The 15290-nt window shown below is 36.5% G+C and overlaps 1 protein-coding gene across 5 annotated transcripts in view; it reads right to left on the reverse strand.

Moving 5' to 3' along the window:
- The window catches only part of KIAA1958 (KIAA1958 ortholog), a 155883-nt gene that overhangs the window by 53836 nt on the left and 86757 nt on the right, over positions 1-15290 (reverse strand). The window contains exon 3 of one of the 5 annotated variants that reach the window (XM_020905348.2): positions 13909-13992. The exons of the other annotated variants lie outside the window; for them this stretch is intronic. Coding sequence (XP_020761007.2) covers positions 13909-13992 — 84 coding nt within the window. The remainder of the gene's footprint in view (positions 1-13908; positions 13993-15290) is intronic. 5 annotated transcript variants of the gene reach the window in all.

Here is a 15290-nt window from a genome sequence, read left to right on the forward strand (position 1 = left end):
TCATATTAAAAATGTATTTAAATCTGTTAAAAACAAAAAACATGAAAGAAATAACTATTAGAATGTATTTTCAAATAAGAGAGTAAATAAAAGAGTATTAGCCAGAAAAAGTTAAACAAAAACAAAAGTTTAACATCTGCAATCTATCAAGCAAAACTTGGGACAAGTTAACAAACAAAATAAGGAACCAAGAAAGCAAGCATGATGTAAAGAAGACATACAGATGGCCAACAGGCACGTGAAAAGATGCTCAATATCACTTATCACTAGGGAAACGCAAATCAAAACCACAATGAGGTATCACCTCACACCTGTCTAAAAGACAGGAAACAATCAGTGTTGGTGAGGATGTGGAGAAATAGGAACAATTGTGCCTTGCTGGTGGGAATGAAAATTGGTGCAGCCACTATGGAAAAGCACACTTGTTCTTTTAGACATCATGCTTATTGCACACTTAATAGGCTACAGTATAGTATAAACATAACTAAATGCACTGGGAAACCAAAACTCTAAAATTTATCCAGGAGAGTAAATAATGCTTAAAAAAGGAAGGCAATTATTGCTTTCACATTTTTAGATCATTATAAATTTCAATAAAGTAAAAAATACTCAGTCTGAAAATATTTAACACCAAGTTCAATGTTTTTTTAAACATTACCTTTTAGATATAATACCAACATTAAATATTTTATACATATTACTTTTAGTAATTTAAAACCTTAGAAAAGATTATCATTAATAGATTAAAAATAGATGGATAAAACTTTTAAAAAGAAAACATTTTCTGACTTGTAGGGTAAATATTCCTCAACTTAAATTCTAATATTCTCCCCCTACTGGGAAAATAAAATTTGTTACATTTTGAATGTTTAACTTGTAAACACATTTAAAGATGTATCCCTTGTGTCTAGAGTTCTAAAAACACAAACTTAACCATTTATAAAGTAGTTTGCAATACAATTTAAAGTATTATAATACAAAAATACAGTAATTATTTCTATTTGGAATATTCAGCTTTCTATGAGTAAGTACTTTGGGAGACTATCCATAGACATGGAGGAAATTTATTTGCACTTTGCAAAATAATGAATTGTGAGAGAAAACACTATATTTTTGGGGTTTTTGTGTTTTTTTTTCCATTTATTTTTATTAGTTGGAGGCTAATTACTTTATAATATTGTAGTGGCTTTTGCCGTACATTGACATGAATCAGCCATGGATTTACATGTTTCTGGGGGGTTAATATTTTATTAAATAATTTTAGTGACACAACAAGGATGTCTGAAACTAATAACTGTTTTGAACAACCATTCCGATTCCATTCAAAGAACATTGTCAAACGTGCTAAATGCAACAAACTGTACATGGAGAATTGCATCTGAACAGAAAAATTTTCCTAAAAATGAGGTCTAGAACCTGACATCTACTTAGCTTGGTATGACTTCCCACAACTGGCTGACACAGCTCCACAGATGGACAGAAAGACAGAGTTTGCTGTGGAGACTTGTTCCCCCGAACAGGACTCTTAGGCCTGGGGCTCCAGGAAGCATATGATTAATTAGCTCTAAATGCCTTCCAAAAGTGTCTTCCCTACCTAGGAGCTTAGTCTGAGCACTCACATGTAGAAACAGTCCTCCTCAGTGGTTAGAAAACAGCTGACCCGGAATGCTTTGCTCAGTATGCACTGCCTATAACCTGGGGCTAATGCATGGTGACCAGGACAGTTTTTTTAAAATGTGGTTTAACTTGTCTTTTAAACTGTTTGTTGTAGCTACAAAAATTAGCCAGCTTTCCAGAAAACCATTGATTAAATGAATGAAGACTAGTCATACCCAAACACAGATAAAACACTGTGATTAAAGCACGCTCTCATTATAGAGACATCACTGACGTTCATTAACTGATTTTATTGGATTTTTTTTTTCAATTTCTATAAGTTTTAGGCTGTACCAACAAATACTGAAAACAATAGAAAGTCACACTACATTAGAGATAACTATTATCACATAACAGAATAAGCCACTGGGACATAAAACTATAATTTTATTTAGAGCACAGGTACACAGACAAATATGAAGCAGAAACTGAACTGATAAAGATGAAAACATCTTGGTGTTAAAGATCAGTGAGCAGCAAAATAAAAATGAAATCAATAGTATACTCTTAATAACAAAAAAATTCTCCTGTATTACAAATATCAAAAGGCAGAGGATTAATTAACCAAGGGTATCACAGTTGCACATTTTAAATATTAACAGAAATTTCCCTCTTCCTCAATTCACCTTTCTCTTCCTTCTTTCATACATTATAATTGTAGCAGCTTAAAAAGAGAATTTTAAATATGGTTTGAGTGAACAGGCGCACATACGCTTTTTTCATGTAAATCAATTAAAAGCTAAGTGGCCAGAAAATATATATATTCAAATTGACAATCCATCAAAAGGGGGGAAATAAATCCATCTTCAAAGAACAGTACTGTATTTTTTTATATGTTTTTTCTAAGTATTAACTGTGGTGATTACATTTCTAAACAGATGCTTAGTGTTAAATTATACTAAATTGGTAAATCTACCTTTTCATTCCCAATTAACTTATAAGTGGTAGAATAAAAGGAATCTTAAAGTCATTCTTATAAGAAAGATGGAAGAACTTAAGCTGTATATAACATTCATTTTAAGAAATCACCAAGTTCTTTATATTAACAGATAAATGAGTTTCTATATGAGATTCTACTGAATCCAAAATCTTTCTAGTCATTATCTACCAGGCCTATGGGGTTATAAGCTACATTTTCAGGTTACAACAAAAAATGTCCAAACTATGAGGCTAATCTGGCAAATCTATGTCTAACTTTAGCAATGAAATAAAGTTTAAAATCATGGTGAGAACAAACTCTATAAATTAGGAACCTAATAAATATATATGTATTATTTGATTAAAAAGTTGCCCTAGGCACAAAGGCCTCAGGACAGACATACAAAATGTATAAAAGACCCAAAGAGGGCAAATAAACCCAAGAGCAGGATTCAATAAATGTATCCATAGCTACGTAAAAAAACTATTAACCATTGTTTCAGGACATATCACGCCAGAATCTTTGGTGTTCATATAAACAGAATTTTACGTACAAGTATCTCGCCTGAAAACTCCAGGTGCAGGAAACAAGGAATATTTGTGTGTCACTCCAGAGGCCACGGGACAAGGGCGATAATCTCTTTAGAACAAACATAACTGAATTTCCTTTATTTCTTTGTCAGCTCCGTTGAGTGACAAATGTTTAAAGCATATTCTGGAGAAAAGGTTCAACATAAAATACACCTTTGTTTCCCTATAAGCAAAGAAGTGGCAGGGGCCTTGATGAATTCATTTTAATATCTTAGAATTAAATCAGCAATTTCAGAAGCAATGTTTCCAAACACAGCATTGCCTGTCACCATGTATCTGACAGTCACACAGAAAGCCTCAATGTAACTCAGAAGACTGTCCCTTTATTATAAGAATATTATAATTATAAACCCACTGAACAGACAGAAGGAAATCCTGCACTTGAAGAGAGGAGTTTTGGAAAGTTGGTGTGAAAAGGTTCTTTAAGAAGAGCCTTTTTTCTTAACATTTTATGCTACTTCCCTTCCATTTTAAGTGAAAGTCACTCGCTCGTGTCTGACTCTCTGCAACCCCATGGACTATACAGTCCATGGAATTCTCCAGGCCAGGATACTGGAGTGGGTAGCCTTTCCCTTCTGCAGGGGATCTTCCCAACCCAGGGATTGAACCCAGGTCTCCTGCATTGCAGGCGGATTCTTTACCAGCTGAGCCACAAGGGAAGCCCAATAATGTATTAAGTAAGTATGCAATTGATCCCCATTAAATTTTAATAAAGTAGAATTAACCTACTGAAATAATGTTCTAATGTCACAGTAAGTTGGGAATTGCTGAGGCAAGTCACAAATATCAGGAAGCAAACTAAAGACAGGTGGGCATGAAAGAATTCTGACAGTCATAAGGCAACCAGGTATGTTAAATCTATGCAGATGCTGAATATAAAAGATAAAACTTGGGAACTCTGGGGTCTTCACGTTGTTGTTTAGTTGCTAAGTCATGTCTGACTTGTGACCCCTCGGACTGTAGTCTGCCAGGCTCCTCTGTCCATGGGATTTCCCAGGCAAGCCTACTGGAGTGGGTTGCCATTTCCTTCTCCAGATCTTCCCACCCCAGGGATGAAACCTGTGTCTTCTGCATGTGCAAGTGGATTCTTTACCACCTAGCCACCTGGGAAACCAGGCTTTTCATGGTCCCTTACAAACAAAATGAAAATACTAAATACTCTGATTAAATTCAAACAATATGGCATGATAACCAACAAAGATAATGTATGCACCATCACAGTCTTCTGTTATTATATTCTTCAACCTAAAGTACCTAGATCAAGGGAAATTATGCTGCTACACTGTCATTCTATGGAATTTCTCAAGTATCAGGGGGAAAAAAGATTCAAGGTGGGGGGGTACTAGGAAAGTTCAGAATTTTTGCTCTCTCTTTTTACAAATGTTTCCCTTTCAAAGAGTTGGGGGAAGTGCAGAAGGAAAGCTGACCTTGAATTATAAATATGAAGCAAAATTTTGAAGTTGGCTTCACCTGACAACGACAACACTTCCTTCTGTAGAGGCCACCAAGTGCTGGCTCAAAGTATCAAACAGCTAAGTACACACTTCACAGGTCACACGTACAAAGGCTGACCGGCACAGCCTCTCGGCACAGTTTTCAGTTTAGCTACAATAAGTGATAGCAGCGGTGGTTAACAATTCCACATAAATACCACAAACACACATAGGAAAGAGCACCTACAACAACATGCAAAATTGCAACAATGACATCACTGAATATACACAATGCATAGAGATTGTAATGGTTTTTGGCAAGATGGTGTTTTTTTTGTAACAAATACTTTATAAAACAAAAATTCTTTTGTTATAAATGCCATCTAAAAAGTTGTAATATAATGAACTGTAGATATAAAACTTCAGTTAATCTGAGTGAATTAATACTAAATTGAAACTGCTACTTCATCCAGCATAAATAATCAATTATAAATTAATTTCTAGTGGAAGTATGCTAAGGTGATTTGATTTATAAAATTTAAGAATCACAGAAAGTAAACAGGCATAAAAATCACTTAAATACAGTGTGCACAAATACTGTTAGGATTCTATATTGCTGATTCTTCCTAATTCTACTTACAACAAATAAATAAACTATCCCAAAGCATTTTCAACGCTCCTTAAAATGAGTGTATGATGGAAAAATGTCTAATTCCAGTGTAATACAAAGAACATTAGAAGCCTAGAAAAATCCAACTCTGCATTCAAAAGACAAATAATTCCCCTGTACCTTTTAACATCTTAGAATTTCATCTTTTATCATCAACTATGATCTGGTAAATATAACTTACAAAATAAAAATTTGTGAGATTTAAAGTATACTTGTTTGAATTCCTGTTTAGAAGAGTAATCTGGGTAATAAAGGAATTTACAAGTAGTTTGTACGTGTCTATCTTCCTGCTGTAGGCTTCTTTTATTAGTTCCCATTTTCTTTCCCCTTTCTATCTCTAAATACACTTCACAAACATCCTAATTATGTTGACAAAAATTTAATTGTTTTGACTGAAGATGTTCCAAACCTCTAAGATGATTTTACCTACAAACTAAAAACTTTACAAAGACTAAAAAAGGGCAGAGTACATTCAAAACCAATAATACAGATGCTATGTAGCTGGAGATTCAAAAGAATACCACTTTAAATAAAAAGTTACTTTTCTAAGTTCATAATCTATGACTTGAATTCACATATTTGAAAACTGTAGTTTGTTTCTCCTCTAGAAGTGAAAACTAAATATAAATGGGGTAGGCTGAAAGATGTTAAAATAAAAGATGATTGATTGTATTTAAGGATTATCCCATCAAATCTCAAAAGAAGTTGCTGTAATCAAGGTATAACATTACACAATGAAATGTAAAAGTTCACAAGCAAAATAGCCTATTTGGGAAACTGGCAGTTTGAATCTATTTCTTAACAGAAACTTGAGAGCTTAAAATAGTATTAAAATTTTCAGGCTAATTCATTTCAATGTATGACAAAAACTACTGTAATGATGTAAAGTAATTAGCCTCCAACTAATAAAAATAAATGGAAAAAAAAAAGTTTAAATTTGGACATGCTATGCCTTTGCTTAGAAGCCTTTAGTGGCTTCCCAAAGTCATAAAATAAGTATCAAATTCTTTATCATCAAAAAAAAAATTTTTTTTCACAAGAAAAGGATGCCCCTTCTTACTCAGTGGGAATGTAGGGTTGTTCTTCCTCCCTGAATCCTATCTACGGACTGAAGTCAGGGGGCCTGGATTACCTGTCGGCTCTAACAAAGTGTGTACACCTGGGTATTCATCTCATCTCTCTGGGGCTGTTTCTCTCTTCTATGAAACAAGAGGGATGGACTAGGTGAGATGTTTCCAATATTCTTTTTCCAGCCTGGCACACAAGAAGGATATGTAATAGAGGTAGCTCATTCAGTCTAGCGAGTGTCCAAGAAGTTGGGAGCACAGGGAACATGAGAAGTCCTGGGGGTCTGTTTAAGAAAGTGTTCCCTATGCAATCTCCATCCATTTGTTTGCCCTCCCTGCCCCCTCCTAAGAAGACATGGTGACTTTTCACAGCACTGAAAATCACCAGGCCAGATGATCTTAGGTCCTTTCCAGGTCTGCTGCTGCTGCTGCTGCTAAGTCATTTCCGTTGTGTCCGACTCTGTGCGACCCCACAGACGGCAGCCCACCAGGCTTCCCCGTCCCTGGGATTTTCCAGGCAAGAACACTGCAGTGGGTGCCATTTCCTTCTCCAATGCACAGAAGTGAAAAGTGAAAGTGAAGTCGCTCAGCCTACCAGGCTCCTCTGTCCATGGGATTTGCCAGGCAAGAGTACTGGAGTGGGGTGCCACTGCCTTCTCCATCTCTAGGTCTAGCCTCTATGATTATAATTCACTCAATAAAGATGATGGTTATTTTAATACTCTGACCTAATTAATATCCTGATCAAATTAGTACTATGACCTAATTAAAGAGTCTAATTCAATAAAGTCATGGATTACATAAAAACACAATTTAAATGTATTACAATGCTTTCTTTCAAAAACTAACACAATCTTCAGTACCAAATTATGTGTTTCCTTCAGCCTTGGCAGGCCCAATCAGTCAATTCACAAATTGGATGGTGTAGGAGAGATTTTGATTATCTTTCTTTTCTGTCTAGAAAGTGAAATCGGAGTTGTTGGCAGTTTAGCAAAATCATCCCCTCTTTTCTGTTTTTATATCATTAGAAATATATCAACCACCATGGGACTTCTCCGGTGGTCCAGTGATTAGGACTCTGTGCTCCCAATGCAGGGGGTCTGGGTTCGATCCATGGTCAGGGAACTAGATACCTCATGCCAAACTAAGACCCAGTGCAACCAAATAAATAGATATATTTAAAAAATTACACCTACCACCAAAGGATGATCATGTAGTACATTTCTTTATCCCAGTATGTTCCATGACAAGATCTTTTAAAATCATATTTCCATTACTTTGCCTTATGAGACACTATGCATTCATCATATAGCCAAATTCAATGAGGAGAAGAAGGAATTATTTGAATACCATGCATTAAGGGGAAAATGAAACAAAAAATCATCGAGGATGCCCTTGTCAATGATGTGTTTCTTAGTAACTAACTACGTCATATCATATGGTAGATATGTAGAGATATATAATATCTTGTATAAAGGAGTTCTATTTGAGAGAGATCTTTCACACTGATTGATAAAACGTTCCTTTCCTGTAGATAAAACTAATCAGAAGAAAGCTGATTAAAATCAGAAGTGTTTGTCTCTAATAGCTAAAACTGTGGAGACAAAGTAGAAAAAATTTGAGTGGTTCTAGTTATGTGTTAGTCGCTCAGTCGTATCCAACTCTCTGTGACCCCACGGACTGTACTCGCCAGGCTCTCCTGTCCACGGAATTCTTCAGCCAAGAGTACTGGAGTGGGTAGCCATTCCCTTCTCCAGGGGATCTTCCCAACCTAGGGACTGAACCTGGGGGTCTCCTGTATTGCAGGTAGATTCTTTACCATCTGAGCCACCAGGCCTTTTGTTAAAAACAATCCTGAGTAAAAAACAAAATCAAAATAATAACAAAATCCTCTATTATATAGCTAATTTGCTAGCACCGATTTGCAGAGAAGACTAAACTTTCTGGCAGACTGGCAATCAAAATTCAGTATCTGGTGGATGACAATATCAGCTCCTGGGCTTAAGAGAGATATTCCCTCTGCCTAGAACCTCCCCCTACTCTGTCTAAATTAGAAGAAACTCTTTTGAAATAGGATTTCTGGTTTACATGGGGTAAAAACAAAGGACAACCATTTGTTAAAAATTTAATTCTTTGTGCATATTCACGTTCACCTACATGACAAAACTAAGAGTTCTTTAAAGAATGATACAAACTTTTGCTATTAACAGCTAAACCAAAAAAAAAAAAGAAAAAGAAAAAACTGCTGAATGTTTCATCTCAAAAGAACCACAGTTAGGGGTGCTTATACAATTTTACACCAACAAACAGCCAGGTGATGGCACTGCTCTCAATTCTGCTCGAGTTGAAAGAATATGGATGATTTTATTACACCAGGAATTCCATTTATAATTTATCACTTCAGAGAGTCCACAGAAGCACAGTAAATCATCTGGTGAACAGGCAGTTACAGCAGAAAAGGCCAGTGCTTAATGGTATGTGGATCTAGTTTCAGCTCCTGATGCCTTTATGTATTAAGTGATGTGGGCAACCGATTTGACTGCTCTGGATTTCCTCATCTCACAGGACAATTGTAAGAAATAAGTGAAACAATCTAGAAGCACTCAGTACCATGGTACACTGTAAGAACTTAGTACTGGGATAACTGGCACCCACTGAGGATCATCTGCACATTCCCATGCATGTGTGCCTCTATGTAAACACAATGGATGGTGTAGAAATGGCTTTGTCTTATTACTGACTTTAAAACAGGCTCTAAGGAAGATCCACTACAAAAGACTCAAAGCAGTATTACATATTCTACAACAAATCAACACATTAAATGGCTAAATAATGGTCAGACTGTATGAGTACAAAGTTCGAGAAACTATGCAAAATAGTCCTGGCATAGAGTATTTTGCTGGGCTCTCAAAAATGAAATCAAACTTTTATTACGGTATCTTTTATAAACCTTTTGAAGGCAGGAACTATTTTATACATCTCTGTACCCTTCTTAGTCTCTAGACACTAGGTTTTCAAGTATTTGATGATATGACTGTAAATTTTCATCTCAGTAAAGTCGTCTCATTTCACGGCATCTAGAACCTAAGACATGTGACTTAGGCAAGTTAATTTAATGAAAGTATCGGCTAACCAAGGAGACCCAATCTTCACTTTGACCATTCTTCTGTAGATCAGAAGTAATTTAACATAGGGAAAAATAACTACAATAAAAATACTTCAGTAGCTGATGTATTATAAATCATATTCAGACCAGCCCTAACCATGGAAACAGATGGACTCTTAAGAATAAGCTCTGTTGGATAAACATCCTGAATATCTCTAACCTTTTCAAGCACGATGTTTGATTTAAAAAAAAAAAAAAAACTGCTACCATCCATGATGTTCAATAGCCAGCCACTCACATGAATATAGAAGAAAAACTAAATTATGCAGCTATGCCATCCAAATGGTGACAAATGGGTTTGGCATTTTTTGTTGTAGACATGGCAAAACTTCCAGTCATAGGAGGGGCACTAGAGAATTTCTTACATGACATTACACACTGACCTTAAAGTGTAAACTTTGCAAATACGGTCTTATTGTTTTTGTGTGAACCATGGGATTGCCTGGAAAGGCAACACAGTCAGTTACAGTGAAGACTGCTAGACTGCTGAATTTTTGCTAAAGCACAAACACAATTTCGGCATCTACCACTGTGCCACAGTATGGATGTAAGTTTTTTAAAGTTAAAATAACAAATAATAAATATGGCATCTGGCAGTAGTATATCCTCAGTATCATTTATACAAAAACACAAAATTTAGAGGTAGCTGCCAATAATTTTTAATAATTTAGTTATCCCCAAGACATAATATAATTCAGCAAAAATTCTACCAAGTCATTCTTTGGAAGACAGCTTTCTAAATCTAAATGTCACAACATTACTATTTGGTTTAAGTTACCAAAGTAAAATATAAATAAGTAAAAAATAATTCACAATCTGCATTCTCCCAAATGAAAATGTCAGAGAATTAAACAGGAGATTTTCACTTTTGTACCTCCATATCCTAGTTCTGCTTTCTAAGAGCATACTGACTAACCTTCCCCATGACAAACCTACTTTGCTGTCAAACAACAAATTAAGAATTTTTAAAAGTATGTCAGTGCAAAAGCAAAATGCACAATTTAAATATTTTTTTATGAGAGATAATTTATGGTAAAAAAAAAATTTTTTTTTTTAAAAAGAGTTCTTTCACAGTAGGCTGTCATGTGCACTTCTGAGCCCACTACAGAATAAGAAGAGGAATGTTTTGTAAAGAGAACTGGGAGAATGAGGCCCTGTGGTTCAAAATAAGCAGAAGAGGGGGGACTAGGGGACAGTGTGTGCCATCATGAAAGATCAGTCTTCCTTTTAATCAGACAGACTTGAGAGATGCGAAGACACCGTGTCCCCATCTCTGGCTCAAATCACTGGAAACTAATTACAGGTTGGAACTCAGAAAGGTAAACAGAAAAAGCTCTGGAGTCAGATGACAGTACCATCTCCTTAGCATATAACTTGTTATGGACTGATCTCAAAGTAAAATGGAGATAATTAACCTTCTTTTCAAAGTTGTTGAAAGGATTAAAGATTACGTACAGAGAAATAAATAAGTATGTACTGAAATCTGAATAAATAGTTAACAAAATGGGTTGGCCAAAAAGTTCGTTGGGGTTTTCTATATGATGTTACGGGAAAACTCGAATGAACTTTCTGGCCAACACAATATTAAGTTATTTTTGGCTAGCAGGTTTATGAGTATATATTTTGTTTTCTTTATGCTTATCTGGATTTTCTAATTTTCATAAATTAGTACTAAATCACTTAGCACATACATTGGCTCAAAACTAGTGGTGATCATCATTACTAATACAAAAAATCAAAGAAAGGTATCTTCTGGTCTTGTTTTTGGCTGCTTCTCTATGACAGAAAAGTCATGAAACGAAATTGATTGCTTAACACAAAGGCCACGGCAGACTTCCCACTCCTAAGCCAAAGGAAAGGTCACAATTTAGAGAAATGGGTTTATGTGTTTACAACTTAAGTGTTGGGAAGAGCTGCCTGGTCATGGGAAAGCTCAGCTAACAGGATGACTCAGCAAAGCAAATCAAAACAAAATTTGTCCTGGTCGTATAATTAAAACATGAAATGCCACCTACCTTCCTAGCTAATGTGAATTACGAGGATGCTTTGAAGAACAAATACTTGCCAATAGGAAGCCCAGATCCAACAAAGCAATTAAGATTGGGACTTTTTAAAATGTGTCAATGATTATACAGGATAGGAATCTTGCTCATCTAAACTCTATTATTAAAGTATCTCAAGTAATAATTCACCACAGGCTTAAAAATAAAGACCTTGGAAAAACCACCACGAAGAGTTGCTTAATCAAAATTATAATTATTATGATTGCAGGATTATCACACATAAATGCATTTATATTTACTGAAGCAGAAACAGCACATTTTCAAGAGTGCTTTGAATTCAACTAAATTTGATAACAAAATGTTGTTACCTAAAGTGAGTGTCAATATCCCTTTGATCTCAACTACAGAGTCAAGCAATCCCCTTGGGAAAACAGACTGAAATTCAGTACTAATAAATAAATAAGTCAGGGGATTTGGGCTTCGAAGAGTGTAAGTTTTTTGTGGTCTTGGCTAGTGTTTCTTGATTTTCAGTAAGACTTTTCCATTCTCTACATTCTCTTTATGTTTGATACACAATCTAATGCTTGGGAACATTTCAAAGCTTTGGTAGTTTTAAATTTCCTGTAAATCTGATAATAAAAATTCATTTACATTGATTTCTTAGAAAACAACTAAAAAATTCTACCCAGGTTCAAGAACAATAAAAATGAGCTAGTAACAGTCTTTCTTGCCATAATATTGGACTTTGCATATTATTTAAAAATTATATAGCTTCTAAAAAGAATGGCACCTGTATTTCCACCTTCTAATCCTCTTTGCCCCCACAAGTTAGCTAAACATCTAGAATTTCATAAACTGCAAAAAATGAGGCAGAGAAGTTAAAATCTAATTATTCTTTAAAAAAAAGTATATAAAAATCTGTCCAGTTTATATCAACATTTTCATATTCTGGATCTGACAGTTTTGTGTAAGCAGGAAAGTTAGTGTTGTCTCCTCCTGATTAATGGAGAATTTTAAAAATTAAAAAGATACTGTCATTTATCAAATAGACTAAAAATGAGAGATGGGAGTGGGAAGGAAAAGCAAGAGTTGAGGACACAAGTATCTAGGCTGACTCTCAGTTTCCTTTATGACAGTTTAAAAAAAAACCAAAAAATGAAATTCCTTCTCTAGTTTGTGTTGCCTGAGAATATAGTTTTGTAAAGTCTGTAACAGTAATTACGTTTCATCACCACAAGTACATTTGCTTTAAGCCTATAAATACTATGTCAGTAATACTAAACTATCTCCATTGACTTATTTGTAAAAAGAAAAATATATTATATATTTATATTTGTATAAAGTTAATACTGCGGGCAGAGGAAAGGGAGCAAGAACCCGTGCTTAAGCACAGCTTCTGCGGACACAGTGACCAGACTGGGACCCGGCTCAGGCCGCCTGGTCAAGCCGTGTCTGAGGACGAGTCATAGGAGGCGGAGACGACGAAGTTGCCGCTGCTGGGGTGCCCAGCCGACGGCTGGGCGGCCTGCTGGCTCAGACTGTTACAGATCAGCACCAGCTGGTTGCTCTGGGCCTCGGACAAGGTGCTGCAGCTCTGGTACACACTGAAGTTGGTTTTCCTGCCCGGGATGTTCCCCTTCTCGCACATGGTCTTCACCATCTTGGCCAGCTTGTTCTTGCCGAGGGCCTGGCAGTTGTACCAGTGCAGAGCGGCCAAGTTCACCACTGGCTTGATGGACAAGTAAAAAGGGCGCGTCCTCATAGCGCATGGCAGGAGGCCGCCGCTGCGCATACTCCTTATAGTCCTGCACGGGGCAGGTCTGCGGCGCGTGCTGAGTGGCGTACACACGCGAGTCTGTGCCCCCTCTCTTGGTTTTGGCATTTAGGTCACCCGTGTCTTGGCCCATCCACTCCAAGTACTCCAGTCCCGTTTCTGTTACCCGGAGCCGAATGTCACCCCACTTCAAGGTAGACCCGTGGAAGCCTGTGCAGTGCCCGAATGCTTTTGTGTTGTTGAGCCAGACGAGGTTGAGCAGACCCTCAGGGTTATAGCGGCTTAGCAGCCCCCTCTTTCGCAGAATGAGCTCATCAGCAAAGGTCAGCTTCATGGACTTGTGTGGCTTATTGCCTTTTCCTTTGCAGCGGAGTTCAATCTGCTTCTGTTTGAGCGCCTCTTGGGAGCGCTTGAATTCCTTATCCCTGGTGATACTGTAGCCATACCTGTGTTCTTTTAGGTACCGTTCAAGTCCACACTGGTAATTGGCCAAGCTGTTGGGTTCATACTCGGATCCATCCTTCTGCCTGGCATCCACAAAGAAAGAGGCCAGGTAGGCATCCAACTCCTTGCAAGGGATGACATAAATCTCTCTTGTTTCAGAAGGATACTTGGAGATGAGGAACTCCCGGAAATTGCGGAGCGCAGTCTGCGTGCTCCGGATGGTTTTCTCGTTCTGCTCCCTGCTGAGCTCAGCTGCTCTTTCATCCTGGTCTGCAACAAATTGGGGAGGGGAGGGATAAAGAGGGTGTTCATGAGTTCAGACAATGCACTTTCTACTCTGAAATAAAGTTTCCTTTTATAATGAAAAGGGGAAGAAGGAAACAATTTTACAGAGATCACTGATAAATGTTATTTACATACCTGTTGCACTATAATAGCCAACTTCAGTTTCACAAATGATGTACTAGACATGAGATGACCCAGTATCATCAAAACGAGCTTCTCATGTCACTGGCACACAGTTTAGTGCACGAAGATTTGTGGAAAGAGTGAAATTAGAGGTAGCCTTTGTTTTAGGGGGAAAAAAAAGAAAATAATAGAAATGTGCTATTCATCCTAATGCAGTGTGCAAGGGCCCCATTAGAGCAACATACTCATTTTGAACCACTTCATTTGTGAAACCAGAGGTTGTACTGGTTCCATTTTATTTAATTAAAACAAAAATATTCAAATCTATTATTCAGCATTATCTCTATAGATATCTGTATTTAAAAATTACTAAATAGATTGTTTATAGCACTTAATGTGACATTCTACAGCAATTCAGGTAAACAAAGTTGATAAATATTCTGTATGTAATTACAGGGCAGATTATAAAAAGTGATAAAAAATATTCTAAGTTTTGCAAAATGAAAACAGATTCACAGATACAAACAGGTGGTTGTCAGATGATAAAGGGGTGGGAGGGTAGGGCAAAATAGGTGAAGGGGAGTAAGAGGTATATATAATAAATAATTCACAAGGATGAATACACAGCATGAGGAATATGGCCATGAATAGTGTAATAAGTTTGTATAGGGACAGATTGCTACTAGATTTTATTGTGGTGATCATTTCATAATGTATTCAAATGTCAAACAATTATGTAATGTACCTGAAACTAATATAATACTGTTCGTCAACTATATTTCAACACACAAAAAATTTGGTGTTTAGGAAAAGTAATGAGGATAAAACTTCATAGCTAAAAAGACAGGACAATGAAATCTGAGTAAAGCTATTATAAACAAGATGTAAGGAAGGAGGTGTGTTTCCTGGAGAGTTTTTCTTTATTAATTTATTATTTATACTCTGCCACCAAAGACTGGAGGTGCCTCTTTCATGAATCACTCATGATTAAGTAACGTTGCTCTGGAATAGCAGTTCTCACACTTCAGTAAGTTTCAGAATCACTTCAGATGCTCAATCAAAAGATTCCTAGGTACAGGCCCAGGTATCTGCATTTAAACTAACACCTCTATGCTCAGGGTAACATTCAAGAGAACACACTTTGAGAAAAAAGTTCCAGT

This window comes from Odocoileus virginianus, chromosome 31 (assembly GCF_023699985.2).
Source record: "Odocoileus virginianus isolate 20LAN1187 ecotype Illinois chromosome 31, Ovbor_1.2, whole genome shotgun sequence".
Taxonomy (NCBI): Eukaryota; Metazoa; Chordata; class Mammalia; order Artiodactyla; family Cervidae; genus Odocoileus; species Odocoileus virginianus.